Raw genomic sequence first — 16,100 nt, forward strand, 5'->3', positions numbered from 1 at the left:
CACCCTCCTTTACGCAAGTGACGGACAAATGTTTGCCACTAGTCAGGGTGGAGTTGCGCTATTTACGTTGAAATCTCCACATCCTGTTTTCAGCTAAATCATGTGACAGGCGCAGTGGCCAATCGGCTGTGAGAAACACAGTCGGTCGACCAATCAGAAGTTCACAATCCCGGGACTTTAGAAATCTGTTGGGCTCGTCTGTGTACTGTACCGCCGAACATTTCATGTGGAAATCTGGACACAGGATAACAACCACACTGTATACGTAAGAGAGATTCTCCAGTTGCCATTTACGGTAAGTAAATGTATTTAGTCCGTGTGGTTTTCATGATGTAAAAGCTGTAAATAGATTCTAGATGTCAGCTTCTCCGATATAGAAGGCGCCGACAAGTTACTTCCTGCTTTGACAAGGCCGAGATCCCATGTCACACTGTAGCCCATTTAGCTAATGTGTACGTGACAGCGTAGCGGTTCCGACTGATTCGCTTTCTTATTATTGCATATCTTGGAAACACGTTTAGAGTTTATCCAAGACGGTTAGTTCATTGGTGAAACGTGTATCATTCAGTGTGTCTATTTGACAGAGAGCGGTTGACGTTACTGCCGAACATAACAATAACCTCACAGAGCGACGTTGTGTCAACTGGATACAAATGTAACAAGTTCCACTTTTCAATGAAATATAGTTACGTTATGCTCTGTTTCAAAGTACAATTAAAAATGTGCATGTCCACCTAAAGAAAAGTGCAGACTTTAATCCACCTATTGATGACATTTGTAGCATGGCCTCAGCATTCTTACTTACAGTAAGCTCCATTCTGCCTGCCTCCACTGCCTTGGTAGCAGGGGGAGTCTGCAGTCACTGCATTGCTTTGAGTACCTATGAGAGTTGTCATCTTAACATATTTCATAAGTTAACTTACTTCATTATGTGGGGAGTTTACTTTCTCACACACGCAAACACACACTGACTGATTTAATATTGACATGTCTATAAGCATAATTGTGCAGAAGTCATTACTCCACGGGGGAAAAGAGGACATCATGGCATCCTGACAGAGACAAACTTCAAACTAAAGAACTCATTGTGCATTGACATAACTTTATATGTAGCATTCATGAGTGCATCTCTCTCTCTCTCTCTCTCTCTATCTATCTATCTATCTATCTATCTATCTATCTATATATATATATATATATATATATATATATATATATATATATATATATATATATATCAATTATCTGGTCTTGCATACACTTGGTGGATACAGGGTGGTTTCTGGGTGACATGGCTTTAGGTCTGCTTCTGCTTTCGCTCTGTCTGGCTCAGGGTTTATTTATACATGTGTATCTTGATCACATGAGCATGTGACTCATTTACTGATGTAAGGAACACATGTTTTAGTATCAGGTAATCTGTTGATTATGTTATGATTAATTGCTTTGTCAATTTTATCTCATTTTCATAAACCCGTGGTTTACATTTCTGAGATTATTTAAAGTGATCTATTATCAAAATGGTCGTTGATTAAATATTTGCGAATAGACTAATTGAAATTTTAAAAAAGGTATAATTTAGACTTCTAAGTGTCACAGCTGTATGTAATAGATATCAATACATTTCAGTGCTCTTTTGATCCCTTCATGTTATATGTCTTTGCCTCAAATGACTCACCTCCTCTTCCTCATCAGGGTTGGGGCCCTCTACCCACAACATCCCACCATGCCTCTGGTTACGAGGAATATAGAGCCGCGGTATGTGTGTCGCCAGACCATCCCTTCCAACATCCGCAGTGAACTGGAATGTGTCACCAATATCAGCCTGGCCAACATCATCCGTCAGCTCGGCAGCCTCAGTGAGTGTTGGCTGTTTTGTGTTTATGTGTCATACAATATTATGTGAATGGTTAATGACACGTGAACATGTACATGACCTGTGTGTACTTATGAAAGGTTTTATTTTAATGGATTTATGAAAATGCATTTATTTCTTATGCGTGAGACAAATACTATAATCGAGAAATAATGTGTCTGCATAGGCAAATATGCAGAGGATGTGTTCGGGGAGCTGTTTATCCAGGCTAAAGCATTTACGCTGAGAGTTAATACACTGGGAGATCGAGTGGATCGTCTGCAGGTTAAAGTCACCCAGCTGGACCCCAAAGAAGAGGAGGGTAAGTACTCCCACATGTTTCTATTACTACTGATGTTAGTGTAATAGTTCATTATTTTGAATACGGCTAAATATAACATATAGTGTAACATTTTGTACACTGACTCACACAGCTTCCATATTAAAACCCCTTTCCCTTGAGCACAATGAATATTCAATAACATTTCATCTATCTGTTTCTCTCGCAGTCTCTCTGCAGGCCATCACTACCCGTAAGGCCTTCCGCAGCAGTCTGACCCAGGACCAGCAGCTGTTCACCAGGCCATCTCTGCCAATGCCTGTACAGGAAACCTACATAACCTGTAATCCGCCCCCACCACTCAACTACCTCAGCCAATACCGGTAGGGCTCAGCAGACTCACAGATGCACCTCCATGGCTTATGTTCATTCGTTGGAACATAACATGCATGGAATATTATATACATGCATGCTATATTTTGTCATGACATTATTTAAATTCACCTCTCTCTGATGAATATGCATTAACCCTCTATGGCATACTGTTGCCTGGGTCTCAAAAAGAAGGTGGAATATTATTATTATTTTTTTTTTTTTAAATGAAAAAATTTGAATGACATTTTTTATGATACTAGATATCATGAAAATGTAAAATTAGCTTGTACGTTTCACGGGAGGCATGTAATCCTCTTTTGCATGATCCTTGAGATTCATCATGCTGATGCAGTTCTCTTTTTTAGTGTATATTAGTGTGTCAACATGTGAAAGATAAATTTATTTGGACCAAGTTTGGTGTTCAGGCAGTTTTTGATTTGTTTTGATGGCAACTTGTGTAACCAACCAGCAAACAATTCAGTTAGACATAATTGTATTTATATAGATATAAATGTTTTTTTTGTGTAAGTATACTACTAAATATACTAAATCAAAGCAGCTCTGGGGCTGCAGGTTAAGTCTATATAATCAGTAACTAAAGCATTCTCATCAATGATAAGCAGAGCGAGTGTGTAAGCTTGTACAATTATGTTACAAAGACTCTGTGTGACTGGTCTGAATGTGGTGAGAGTTTCTTTTGTTGGGTTTAAAAGGGGAAGTGTTATTATGGCTTGTACTGATGCATAAGGAAGCTAAAGATATGTTAGCAGACACTGTGTGCTATGTATGTGTTTACACAAAATAACCTAGAGTGTATCTGAGACCCAAATGTAACTATGTTTGTAAAACTGTTGTTTACAGGGATGATGGGAAGGAGGCCCTGAAGTTTTACACTGATCCCTCCTACTTCTTTGAACTGTGGAAGGAGAAGATGCTGCAGGACACCAAGGACATCATGAAGGAGAGACGCAAACACCGAGTGAGACACACAGACTTCCTCATATCTAACTTGTTGTGCAACGCCTTTTTAGTATTTATGATCTCATTTTTGTTTGTAGCTTATTGTCTTGTTCTCCCGTGGCTGGTATCACTGAAAGTTGCCTTTTATGCCTACAATGAAAATAAAGTGACATATTATATGTGCATACACACAAAACAAGTAACATGACAGCGATTTGGTTGGAATGAGTGGACATCATAGGTCACACCAAGTAAAAGCATTTGCATCCAACCCTCTGTGACTCTTTTTCACTCTTTCCTTTCTGAGTAGAAGGAGAAGAAAGACCATCTTAACCAGCGGACACTCAATCCGCGAAAGATCAAGACCAGGAAGGATGAATGGGAACGCCGAAAGATGGGGGAGGAGTTTGTGGTGCCAAAGAATGATTTGATGTAAGTTGTGAGAGTCTGTTAAGTGATTGGGAAGTCTATGTGGTCCAGCAATAAGTAAAGAATGGTTACTTGATGAATGCAGTTGTTCTCTCAAGTTGACACAGTTAAAGTACAGAATGGGCACTTTCATGGTAAATTCCACTCTCTCCTGTCTTATCAACCAATCTGTACACAGTGATATGGTTGGTATGTCCTGTCTGAAAATGTTCTCAGGGGGTTGGGTGTAAAGTTGGCTGTCAATGGCAAATTGCAGTAAACAAATGTATGAGTCACAGCAGGCCATAGTGTTTTTCTACTCTAGGTTTTATATTTGTCAGTGCATTCTTATCAAATTAATAAAAAACACAGATCACATGAACAATAATCTGTTTTAAAGACAAGTCTTACTGTTGTGTAACTAACTATACGTTGTGCTATTTAAATAGCTGTGTGAACTAATCACCACACGTTTCCGTGTCACTATTTGTGTGTGCTATATACTCCAAATAGATCCACAACTTCTGTTAAGTTCTGTAAATGCTATTATTACCACAGTCCTTTCCATGTCAAGGTTTCAGAGAATCAAGATGACATGTCTTAAATTTGTTTGAAGGAATTCTTCTGAGGGCCTAAATGGAAGTATTGGATCTGGAGATGGCTTCAATTCTGAAGGCCTCGAGATGAGTACCAGCTCCTACGCTTATGAACCCGGCTCCCCTCTCTCTCCGCCTAGCACTGATGACTTCCTGCCTCCTCCACCTCCAGACATGGCGTAAGTACCATCTTGAACATAAGCCCACACATCCTGCCTCCCCTGCCAACATGTGCTGAATGTACAGTTACACAAATACTAGTACAATTGTACTGCAGTCCTAAACACATCCTCTTACAATTATAGTGTTCAACAATAGCAAAATAAATTTAAAACCTATTGTTCACTTTCAGCCTCTTCTTTAATGAGCTGCTGAGATTGCAGCTGCAAAGAAATTGAAGGTTGATTGTAGGCAAATGAAGGGTTCATTTTGGCTTTTACTCAATCTTTAACTCACTTTCAGGTATAATGACGGAGGATATGGAGTTCCAACCCCGAAGAGTCCAAACCACCCACCTCCTGATCCCCCCATGGCCTCTCCCCCTTCCAACTCTCGACCCAACCTCGCCCCTCCCCCTGCACCTCCTCCCCCTCCTCCATCCTCTGGCTATGGGGCTCCACCACCTCCCCCAGGCTTCGACAGCGCTCCTTCCCCTCCTCCGTTCTCCTCTTCCTCTGCATATCCCTCCCCACCTGCTCCCCCCCCTCCACCTTCTATGTCCACTGTTCCGCCTCCTCCACCACCACCTATGCCTGCAGGTGGTGATGGTCCTCCACCTCCTCCTCCTCCACCTCCCCCTGGCCCACCTCCCTCATCTTTTGACCACTCTGCTCCCCGTCCTCCCTCCGGTGCTGCTCCAAAACCTGAGCCAGAACCTGCTGATGATGCTCGCACTGACCTGCTGCAGGCCATCCGACAAGGTAAGACACCACAGGAAACAATATAGAATGGATTTATAATACAATTCTCAAAGTTTTGCTTGTAACAAAGTATTTTTACTTTTGCCTAAATATAAGGTAACTAATTACATTTTCCACCACTGCTTAGGTATGAAATATACTTTAAAATGTGCTTTTACTGCGAGCTAATTTGTCCTGAAAGTGGCCTACATACATGAAGAATAAAATTGCTGTTGTGAGGTGTGCACACACTCACTGTAACTGTTCTCACTAACACCTTTTTAGGTTTCAACCTACGTAAAACGGAGGCACAGCGGGAGCAGGAGAAGAGGGATCACTTTGGCAATGATGTGGCTGCCATCCTGTCCCGTCGCATTGCTGTAGAGTGCAGCGACAGCGAGGATGACTCCTCAGAGTTTGACGATGAAGAGTGGTCCGAGTAATAGTCATTCCCTTTTCACATTCACAGCCACCTCTGTTTCTTTCCTCAGCCTGAAACGACATCCTTGTGTTTCCATTCAAATCCCATTCTTAAGTACCAGTGAAGCAGAGGTCCTTGTTCTGTGCGTGTCAGAGTGTGTGTTATGCACATATTGTATGTCAAGTGACCCGTTACTAATCACATTCCTTGAACCAAATATTTTATTTATCCAACATTATTCCGATCAGTGCAAAAGTATAAAGTCGGAGCGTGAGTGTGCCTGGTTGTTTCCCCATTTGCTTTCATTGAATGACACACTGCTGTTATTGATGTGCGTGTCATATGACGTGACACACTGCTGAGTCTCTGTGTAAACAGATCAACTCTGTCTTTATCTCAGTGTCTATTAGAACCGGGTGCCTTTCAATGTCTGATTTCATCTGCTTTAGTATATTATGCCAAAGGATAATAGAGAGGGAGCACAGTATCTGTATGTGCTCAGTAGAAAGACATAAAAGGTTGACGTCAAAACATTCTCACTCATAGATTATATGATAAAGTACATGTAAAGTTTATGTAACATATTGAATCATATCTAAAGATAATTATGCAATCCTTTCATATCCCTTTAAAGCAGGGATCTTTTTTAATCACTTTTCCGTTCCTCACTTTTGAGTTCTCTTTTTTTCTTTCTGTGGTTGTTGTGGGAACAATTCACTTGTGGATGAAACATGGTTGTAGTTTAGAAACAAACTCATTAATTATCTAATCAGCGTGATGGGTAAGCATTGGCTCATGGCAGACACCTGAGGTGTTTGATGAGATCGCCATACTGAACATATGTAGACGTTTAACACAAATATGATTCATTTTGTGTTGTGTTTGAGCTCTGTGATGCATTTCTTCCTGCAGATTTCCTTGTTTTACTTTTTATGGGGATCAACTAGGCTCTGGTGCTTTAATCACTACTCTGTGTGTAGACTCAGGCAGCATTTGGCCAGCTGCCTGAGAAGTGCCTTTTTTATACTGCATTTTAGCATCAGTGCAGTTTTATGTTGCTTATCCACACTGGCCACAGATCAGCTTCTTCCAAAAATATGATCAGCTGTGATGATGGATCAAATGTGGAACTTACTTTAGTGTGGACCACATATTTGTTAAGTGCCTTTTTATTTTAAATCTGCCTGTGTTCAAATCATACAGCATGCTTTGCCAAAGCTTCTCCTGCCTTAAATTTCCATATGATTTATAGTTATTTCAATAAAGAGAGTGAATTACAATGATTGTTTGGATCTCTTTTCTGTGAGATTGAATAATGTGTATACTGCGATGTGTTGCATAACAAAGTTTCCAAACATGTCAAGCATTGGCATCCGCCTCCTCGTGCTTTATCCATGACTCATCTTCTTCATATCAGTGGTGGACACCTTTTCACAGTGCTCAGTGCCGACTGTGTATGGTGTGAGGAAATTAATCAATTGGATTAAGGTTCTAAAATTGAGTAGGGGAAGAGAAAATCCTCTTACATAATCACTTTATCCTCATACCAAGACTGCTTTGTAGGTTTTAAAGGGATGCAGAGTGACGGTAATAATGTGGAATGTTGCTTTAGTCACCAAATAATTTAGGATGCAGGAATAGAGAGCAGCAGTCTGCCTAATCGAGTTAAAGAGTGAGAGATAGAGAAAGACAAACATACTAAAAGCCTCTGCAGCAGTAAAGAGAAGAGTGCTGACATCGCCCAGTAGAGAAAAAAAGCATATTTATTATTCATCGATATAAAATATTCATTCATTTCAAAAAGGCTGTGCAACATGAACATATGGTCAGTACCTCCAATCTGCCTTTAACAGCATGTGCAAAATAGAATCTCAAAGATCTAGAACATTGTGTTTCCCGACATTCAAGTAAATAAAATTGGGCTTTGGATCACATTTCATTACACTGCGATAGGCCTCCATTTAAAATCCATCCCTTCCTCCCCTTATTAAAGTGCCAATGGTGATTAAATCCACTTTCTATGAGTGGGGTTATATAGAGCGTCTTTTTTGATTGTTTCAGGGATCCAGTGGAGCTACAATTGACTGAGGATGAGGCACAAAGTACACAAAAGACAGTATGTTTAGTCCCAAAATGGCTACCAGCCAGGACGGTTCAGAACATTCTGATTTGCAGAGGGACTTCATCTCCCGGAGAAGTGCTTCTTGTGTGTGGGAGTGTGTGTGTGTCTGTCTATCTGTCTGTGTGTGCGTGTGTGTGAGACTTCATGTACTGGATCTGGATGATAGTCAATGCAGCTATGTGTGTATCTTGGCACACAAACAGTGATATGTCTGGCATAGATTGTGTGGTGGTTTGAGTCTGGCGAGGTTTGGCAGTCTACACATCAACAGGGTAGTGTATGTGTGTGTTTTGTGTGCATCTGTGCGGGCAGCAGGCCTGGAGCAGCACCTTTCGAATGTCTTTGTTTCTTAGACTGTAGAGTATCGGATTCAGCAGTGAGCTGCCCGCCGCCGGCACCAAGGTGGCATAAGTGTACAGAGGAGGGCTGGATGCATCTCCTAGCAGCCCCCAGAGGGAGAAAGGCATCCAGCAGCCCACAAACACACTGAGGATCAGGATCAACCGCGAGAAGCCCCTTCCACTGCTGTGTTTGCTTGCATATGAGTGGTTGGCAGGAAGGAAGTGCCTCTGGGTAGCGATGGCGTGGGCATGCCGCCTTGCCACTTGACAGATCCCAGCGTACAATTGCAGGGTTACCATGACAACCACCAGGAATCCACCACACAGCAATGATAGGTATGTCCGGGTCAGAGGTCGCACTACAGAACAGGAGTTTGGCTCTCCCAGACAGTGCCATCCCAATGCAGGGCCCGCCCCAATGACACATGCGCACAACCAGACCAGCAGCAGGAGGACAGCGGCTCTGTGACGGGATTGGCTTGAGCCATAGGTGAGGGCGTGGCTTAATGACAGGTATCTGTCCAAAGCAACACCCATCAGGCTACATAGAGAGGCTGTTAGGGATGTTACCAGCAGTCCTGATGTCAGCAATTCTGACCAATCACTGGGCTCTACGCAGAACAGGAAGAGAAAGTGCAAGATCAAAGCAACACCTGCAAGGAGATCGGCCAATCCGAGGCTGGCAAGCAGCAGGAAAACAGGTGCACGAAGAGATGGGGTGGCCAGGATGGTGGTGACAACTACTGCATTTTCAGTAGCGATTAGAGTTCCTGATACACACAGAGCCACTCCCCACACTGTGAGGGGCGGGACTTCATATGTAGATGAGCTGTCCAGTTGGTCCAGTTGGTCCAGAGGGGAGAAGGGGTCTGCACCTGAGGACTCATCCCAGCCTAACTCAGAGGCGTTCAGGGTCATGGCTTTTTAGCAGTCACACAAACAACCTAAGAGGTAGGAAAAAGAGAGATGTTGGCATTAGCTCTAATGGGCCATTAGCGTCCCCATCTTTCCATTAAACAGCCTTTCCTTGACCAGAAGCTGTGTTTTCATTCTGAAGCTGCTGGAGGCAACATGTGGTATCCGGCAGAGCAGAAGAAGACTTAATGTGCTAATGGAGACTATAAGATGTCATACTCTTGTAATCTAAAGCAGCTGAGCTATATAATAATAGACTATCACTATGAGTGCTTTAAGTGGTAGCCTATAGAAATCGCTGACAAACCTAATACGCTATATGATTTTATTTCCAGTTAAACTAATTTATAGCCTAAAACCATCTTGTCCCTGGATGAGCTACAAAGATGATAATAATAATAATGATGATAATAATAATATTATTAAACTACACTGCAATACAAAATATTAAAGAACACAAACAAATACAACATAGAGATTAGGAGTTAGGAATTAGGAATTAGGATTTTCTTTTTAAATTGCACTTAATTGTTTTTCAGTCTGCAAATGTTTTTTGTAATGATCTCAAATATATATATTTTGTATAGTAATATAACTTGCTGGCTCCTAAGAAGTCACGCAAGTAATAGTCAATCAATATGAAGGCTCAATTCCAATTGATAGACAGAGTTACCAAAAGGATGCATAATTAGGCTGTTTTTTTAGCACTTCACTGTGAATCCTTGCATTTACTGGCGTTCACCCTTTGATTGTTCTCCTGGAGCATCAAACATCTTGAATATCATGATGTGGCTGGTTAACATAAAATCTGTCTGAATACAGTGAAGTTCTCGTGTTAATGTCCAAACATTATGTTCAAGTACACCCGGTGTGGTGTCCCTAGTGGAACATCATGTGTGCACGTGCAGACCTCCGACAGATTCTACATGTATGCTTCATTAAAGAGAGAGAGAGAGCTCGTGCGGTTAATTTGGCTATTTAAAGAATTCGCCCGTTAGAAGGTTAAGATGCCTGCGCTCTCTGGTATGGTATCTGCTTGTTCTTTAGCACATGTCAAACTGTACTGCACACCATACGTGTAAACATTAAGGATAATTTAAGACAATTTATTTGGGGCTTATAAAAGATATACAGGTTTAAAGGCATTATCGGAGGTATATCCTACTGCCCGGTGCGGAAGACCCTGTTGTATAATAGAGTCATTGCGCCACAGAGGATGTCCCCGACACACGCAGACATACACACGTATCGCACGGACACGTGCACATAATAGATCATTCATCTTACCTTATTAACGCGATTGTGTGATTCCCTTGCAAGAGTTAAACAGATGTGCTCTCTCCGCTTACAAGATCCAAGCCAAGAGATGGGGATGAGGTGACGCTGTTCGCAGGGATGCTCGGTACCAGTCTTAATAAAGATGAGAGTCCTTGTGTGTGACACCGCGCCGTGCTCCTGTCTTCATCAGAGTTGCGCCAAATTATCACTTGGCGTCTGTTGCATCTCCTTTTCTTCAATCTCTCATCTGCTCATGGGAGGCAGAATGGGTGCTCTTGCGCGCGGACTCATCCACATGAGAGCCTGTCTGACGTCATTGACTGGAAAGTTCGACCAATGAGCTCGCGACATTGAGGATGCAGGGAGTATAGGGAGGGGGTGTAAAGGGAGTAATTTCATTCAGAAAAATGCGGCAACTCTTTCGCCCCTCCCACTGCGGTTCACTCTTGCTCTCATTTCTTGTAAATAATGACCACCGATAGACCACCTCCCCCCGTACAAACACACAGGTTTTCTCAATAAGACCCAAGGGCCTGATTGAATGAGACGATATTGTTTTGAGTTGGGCAGGGCTCAGAGGTGTGGAGCTGCAGAGCGCAGGACCGGCGCTGTCCACGGTGCTGAAACGCATCAGGATGAGTCATGTGGAGATGTCTTGCAGAGCAACAATAATCATGTAGTTGACACTTCAACGGAAAACTATAGCCACCTAATTGAACCAACAAGGACCAAATTGCCCCCGTTCCATATTATTTGTATGATTATTATTTGTGTAGGCTACAAGTTTGTACACAGAGATGGGCAGCTTCAAAACTGATCAAAGACTTGAATAAACGCCTCATTAAAAAACAAAACATATATATATATATATATATCTAGTATATATTATTATTATTATCGTAACCTCATAATGTACAATTATACAATACATAATTGTACATTATTAGGTTAGTATAGTAATAATAATTCAAATAATAATGAAATAATATCCCTTAAATAATGTAATGTAACTGTGATTGTTGTCTATAGTATTGATTTATCTTTATATTTGAGCATCCTAACACAGGCCATCGTGCCTATCTACAGTATCTTGACAGCAGCAGGGGATTCAAGGCTTCCCCGGTTTGATAGTGAGCGTGGGTGCTGCAGGATGGTCTGAACGGTTGTCTGCGTGGTCGCGCATATCAATGCTCGGGGAATCTCGTCCTTCTCGAGCCATATTAGGACCCACTTCCTGCCAACACAAACCGCCTACGTCATTTAAAGGAACTGATGTGCAACACTTCTCACCTTCAAAATGTCGAGCAACTCTAAATTTCTCCAACATTACAGCTGTTTTTTTTTTACCTGAGGACCTACTTTCCTGCATGTCCAATTTCATGGTACATTTGATGATATCATACAAAAAAATGATATGTTATAACTTAAATAGGGAATATTGGATGTAATATTATTTATTTTATTATTTGCGATTTTCATGTATAAACAACATTGTGGTGGATTCCCATGGTATGTCCTTGCAGTAATGTCTTTTATTGTTATATGTGTATTCATCCTAATACTTACCTATCATTTTGCCACTATTGGCTTTAAATTGCAGCATTATTCGCAATTCTGACGCTTGTGTGCCAGTTTTTTTTTTGCCAGCAGTGGGAGCATCAGCGGAGGAGGAGATCGTGCTCAACAGGGATGCGGAATATCCCTTTGTGTTTTTTTTAGCATGTCGACACACAAAACAGCCACCCTGTAGCGCTGCACAGATGTATCCAGAAAATGTGTGAGAGAGCATATGAGATGTGGGAGGGGATGAGCTACGTCGGTGTGAGTGGAGGAGGTGATGGTGGAATTCATTGCTTAAAGCTACAAACTGTGTCGTGATTCTTTTGAGGGCTGGCGGCCAGGCTCTGACTCAGTGCACATAGATCACAAAGCAACACTTTGCAGTTTAGAGGGCTTGTACTTTTTTGTACTGGTGCATTTGCACACCTGTATACAGGGGTATAGCTGGGAGCTATCAAGCTTATAGGGCAGACTGAGTCACCCTTTTGTTGTCTTATTTCCATGTCACCATTTTATCAGTCAATATCAATAATAGCCGTTCAGACCTTCCGTCTTGGGTCCACATGCTGTATATTCAGATAATGTCTTGGTTGTCACTATTAATTTGTGATCCAATTGGTTGTGATCTTGTCAGATTTGTCAGATTTAGCTCTTGTCACATTTGTGCTTATAGGCAAAAGTATATTAGTAATTATTGAGTATCTTGTCTGAGTTGTTTGTCAAGTCAAATATTGATTGAGGGACAAGTGCGAGAGCAGCACTTCATCACATGCCAATGACACATTTGAGGTGATGCTGGATACTGACGCACAGGCTGTCTACTGTACGTAGTCGCATGCCAAAGTCAGTGTGCGTTTTGAAAGCATTCACACTGAGTATAAATGTAGCGGTCCTGACTGAATCACTGAAAAACATCAGATAAAATATAATGTTGTGTATCAGGGATATACTTTAGCCATGGTAGGTGGTGCACTATGGTCCACACGGATATATTTCACATCTTTGGTTGACACATTTGTGGTGCTCAGAGGATTGAACTGATTTAAATTTGATCCCCTAACGACCACCATGACTGTCTTTTTCTGTCTCCCTGTATCTCTTAATTGATCTTGTGTCCCTTTAGATTTCTCTTGGGGCCACTTGACGAGTCCCGGACCACCAGGTTTGGACCTACTATCTTAGAACATTCTGTCTGAGAATGTGAGTAGTGTGAAATGAAAATACTAAATAAGGGTAAAGATACAGAAGATATATATAAAGATAAAGAGCCACAAAAGTTAATTGATTGCAAATTATTTGTTCCTATGTGCATTTATTGTTCACATTTATCCCACCATTATTTATCTGTTTGTAAGGACATGTGTGAACGCAAGTGTGTGTGTGTGTGTGTGTGTGCCAGCCGAAGTAAACAGGTGTCACTCCCTCCAAACAGGTGTGTATTTCAGGAGGGTTGAGGTGGGCCAATTGGTTGCCAGGAAACCAGGTTTGGGTCATGCTCATGTTACACAGATCTCTGTGTCTCCTGTCTTTCTCTCTGTGTCCCAGCCAGGAGCCATATCTATACATTGGATAGCTTTTTGCGGACTTACAGAAGATATTTTTATTGAATTTATTTTTGTTGATAATAATTCCTCTCCAAGCACCAGACATCTTCAGCTGTCAGTTGCAGGTGTTGGTGATCTGTGGCTGTCAGGATGCAACAGTTGGTGACGAAGGTCCTCTTCTCCACACTGCTGCTTCTAGCAGTGGTTCCCTCTGTGTTCTCACAGTCAGGTATGGGTCCATCCACATGTCTTTATTGTGTTACTGTGTGACCATCTCAGTGTATTTGGTCTTGTCAGAAACCTGTGTATCCTCCTGGTTTCTTGTTGCCACCATTTGATCTCCTTCAAGAGTCTTTCCCTGATAACATCTGCTCTTATTAACTGTGAGGATAGCCTATTCTCCAATATTTCTCACAATAAGTAAAAATGTGTGAGATGAAGGAGAATCGGCTATCTTTTCTTTGGCATTACATGGCAATTTAGCTTTTGCCTATTGTGACATTGTTCAAACTGGCGGGACGTCTTACAATAATAAAGCTGTTAAAATGAGTCTGTGGGAAGATAATTGTGCATCGGCTACTTAACTGGTTTGAGTGACACTTCCATTTGATTGCCAACAGATTGTTCTCAAGCCGAGTCATGTGACCTGTGCGTTGGCGACTCCATGCTCAACCTGACAGGCTGTGTCTGGAGGCTTTGTCCAAATGGTGATGCGTGCATACTCACACACACACACACACACACACACACACACACACGCACACACACACACACACACACACACACACACACACACACACACAGACTCACACACAGACGCACACACCCCTGACATCTGATGGAAATTCAATCATCAAAGCTGCTGTAACATAAGCATCCCTGGTTTGTACAAGATGGCTGAATTATTTAGTATGTCAGGAACGTACAAATGATACAAGCACACACACACACACTCCCGCACACATGCACACACACACGCACGCACACACACACACATACTAAAAAAATGCTTGTTCTCTCTCGTTAAGGTAATGATACAGGCATGTGTTTGACTGATGAGGGCAACTTGGAAGACAATGGCAAGAATTGTAGCTGGACTAGAGTGTCTGAATTGTGCTCAGGTAGCGAACAATACATTCCAGAATTACCCCAACTTCTTTATCTGCAACCTCAGTAACTCTTTTCATCTTTTTTATTTCCCAGTTGTAGAGACTGAGGGAGAAGGTGACTCAGGTAAATTGTATCGACACCATCATCCACTCTCACCCCCTGCCCTCTCTCTTGCGTCAGACATTTATTATTCCTATATGAGCTCAGTAAAATGTTCCACAAGACAACTTCAATTCCACCAAATAAGAAAAAAAGCCTACATGCTCGTCTTTTCCCAGCACCACACACTGCTTTCATGTAGTTTCACCGTAAAGCCATCATCCTCCTCTGTTTCTTTTCCTCCAGGTGATGGAAGTAACACAAAATCGTCCCCAGAGTTCTCCCAGGCCAAGTTTGACATGTCCAGTTTCATCGGAGGCATCATACTCGTGCTGTGTGTGCAGGCAGGCGGCTTTTTTGCCATGCGCTTCCTCAAATCCAAAGAGCAGAGCAGCTACGACCCCATGTGAGTTTGTCCACGTAGGTGTGAGAGAACAGAGAATTTAGCATGACTGTATTAGTTTAAGTATGTGCACGTAAATGCAACTGTGTCACTGAGTTAAGTGACCGTCTGTTGGTGCAACAGCAGCCTCTGGTGGCAGGAGTGATCAACAGCATCCAATGTACAGCGTGATTCCAGTCTATAGATTGTATTTTGATTCTGATCACAAACACCATCTGTCCAAATCCAAATGATGCCTATCTTCATACAGAGAGCAGCCACAATGAAGACAAGATGTATGAAGGGCAAACAGGCGAATCTTGAGGACGGCGGAGCAGTGACGCATCGAGTCCTGACAACAAGAGTGTTTTTTTCCCCGAGGCCCTGTCATTAATTTGTTTAGTCCCCATGTGTACCCCTGGGGGATGGGTGTGTTTTTAAGAGGACACTTTTTCTCAGAATATTACACATTGTGTAATGAGTGTCTGTGCATGTGTTCACTGTGTTTGTATATTATTTATATTCTAGGGACATTTTGGCTGTAATAATACAATCAGAGAAATGAGAAACAAAAAGGCTCTAATTTTCTTAGCGAATCACCTTTGTGACTAAATCCACCATAAGAACATTGATTGTTTGTCCTGTTACAAACAACAAGCAACTCGCTGTATACAGTGAGCGGTTTTAACTGTCTAAATACAGTAGGTCAGACAAGGTCATCACAGTCAAGGTCACTTAGACTTTTTTATCCTAAAATAGACCAAAATGAGACTCTGAATGACTTTGTCCATCATCTCAGAGGACATCTGTGTTTCATGTGGAGCTGCATAACTTTCTAGTGTTTTATTGAAACCAAAATTGTAAAATTGATGTATATTATATCTTTTATATATATACTTGCAGTGAGTTAAATAATTTATCTGGGGACCCTATGGAAACATCTCTTTGGGAAAAT

The 16,100-nt window shown here is 41.8% G+C and overlaps 3 protein-coding genes across 3 annotated transcripts; 2 read left to right on the forward strand and 1 right to left on the reverse strand.

Moving 5' to 3' along the window:
* The first annotated feature begins 155 nt into the window (after positions 1–155).
* Positions 156–7,074, forward strand: wasf2 (WASP family member 2). The gene is made up of 9 exons (XM_034545517.1): positions 156–295; positions 1,696–1,859; positions 2,043–2,177; positions 2,365–2,518; positions 3,372–3,489; positions 3,781–3,902; positions 4,495–4,653; positions 4,937–5,394; positions 5,659–7,074. Exons 2-9 carry the CDS (start codon positions 1,727–1,729, stop codon positions 5,814–5,816), a joined length of 1,437 nt encoding a protein of 478 aa, XP_034401408.1. The 5' UTR covers positions 156–295; positions 1,696–1,726; the 3' UTR covers positions 5,817–7,074.
* A 1,099-nt stretch (positions 7,075–8,173) lies between these two features.
* gpr186 (G protein-coupled receptor 186) lies at positions 8,174–9,175 on the reverse strand. Its single transcript, XM_034545981.1, has one exon. It carries the CDS (start codon positions 9,173–9,175, stop codon positions 8,174–8,176), a length of 1,002 nt encoding a protein of 333 aa, XP_034401872.1.
* A 4,529-nt stretch (positions 9,176–13,704) lies between these two features.
* On the forward strand, positions 13,705–15,311 carry cd164l2 (CD164 sialomucin-like 2). The gene is made up of 6 exons (XM_034545462.1): positions 13,705–13,783; positions 14,175–14,261; positions 14,583–14,675; positions 14,758–14,787; positions 15,010–15,169; positions 15,290–15,311. Exons 1-6 carry the CDS (start codon positions 13,705–13,707, stop codon positions 15,309–15,311), a joined length of 471 nt encoding a protein of 156 aa, XP_034401353.1.
* The last annotated feature ends 789 nt before the right edge of the window (positions 15,312–16,100 follow it).

The sequence above is a fragment of the Cyclopterus lumpus genome, chromosome 11 (genome assembly GCF_009769545.1).
Source record: "Cyclopterus lumpus isolate fCycLum1 chromosome 11, fCycLum1.pri, whole genome shotgun sequence".
NCBI lineage: Eukaryota > Metazoa > Chordata > Actinopteri > Perciformes > Cyclopteridae > Cyclopterus > Cyclopterus lumpus.

Excerpts from the sequence above, each read along its gene's own strand:
- cd164l2 (XM_034545462.1), top strand. The coding sequence starts at position 13,705 with ATGCAACAGTTGGTGACGAAGGTCCTCTTCTCCACACTGCTGCTTCTA. Across the intron at positions 13,784-14,174 it reads CTCTGTGTTCTCACAGTCAG|ATTGTTCTCAAGCCGAGTCA; the intron begins GTATGGGTCCAT and ends GATTGCCAACAG. Across the intron at positions 14,262-14,582 it reads CTGGAGGCTTTGTCCAAATG|GTAATGATACAGGCATGTGT; the intron begins GTGATGCGTGCA and ends TCTCTCGTTAAG.
- gpr186 (XM_034545981.1), bottom strand. The coding sequence starts at position 9,175 with ATGACCCTGAACGCCTCTGAGTTAGGCTGGGATGAGTCCTCAGGTGCA.
- wasf2 (XM_034545517.1), top strand. The coding sequence starts at position 1,727 with ATGCCTCTGGTTACGAGGAATATAGAGCCGCGGTATGTGTGTCGCCAG. Across the intron at positions 3,490-3,780 it reads AGGAGAGACGCAAACACCGA|AAGGAGAAGAAAGACCATCT; the intron begins GTGAGACACACA and ends CTTTCTGAGTAG. Across the intron at positions 3,903-4,494 it reads GTGCCAAAGAATGATTTGAT|GAATTCTTCTGAGGGCCTAA; the intron begins GTAAGTTGTGAG and ends ATTTGTTTGAAG.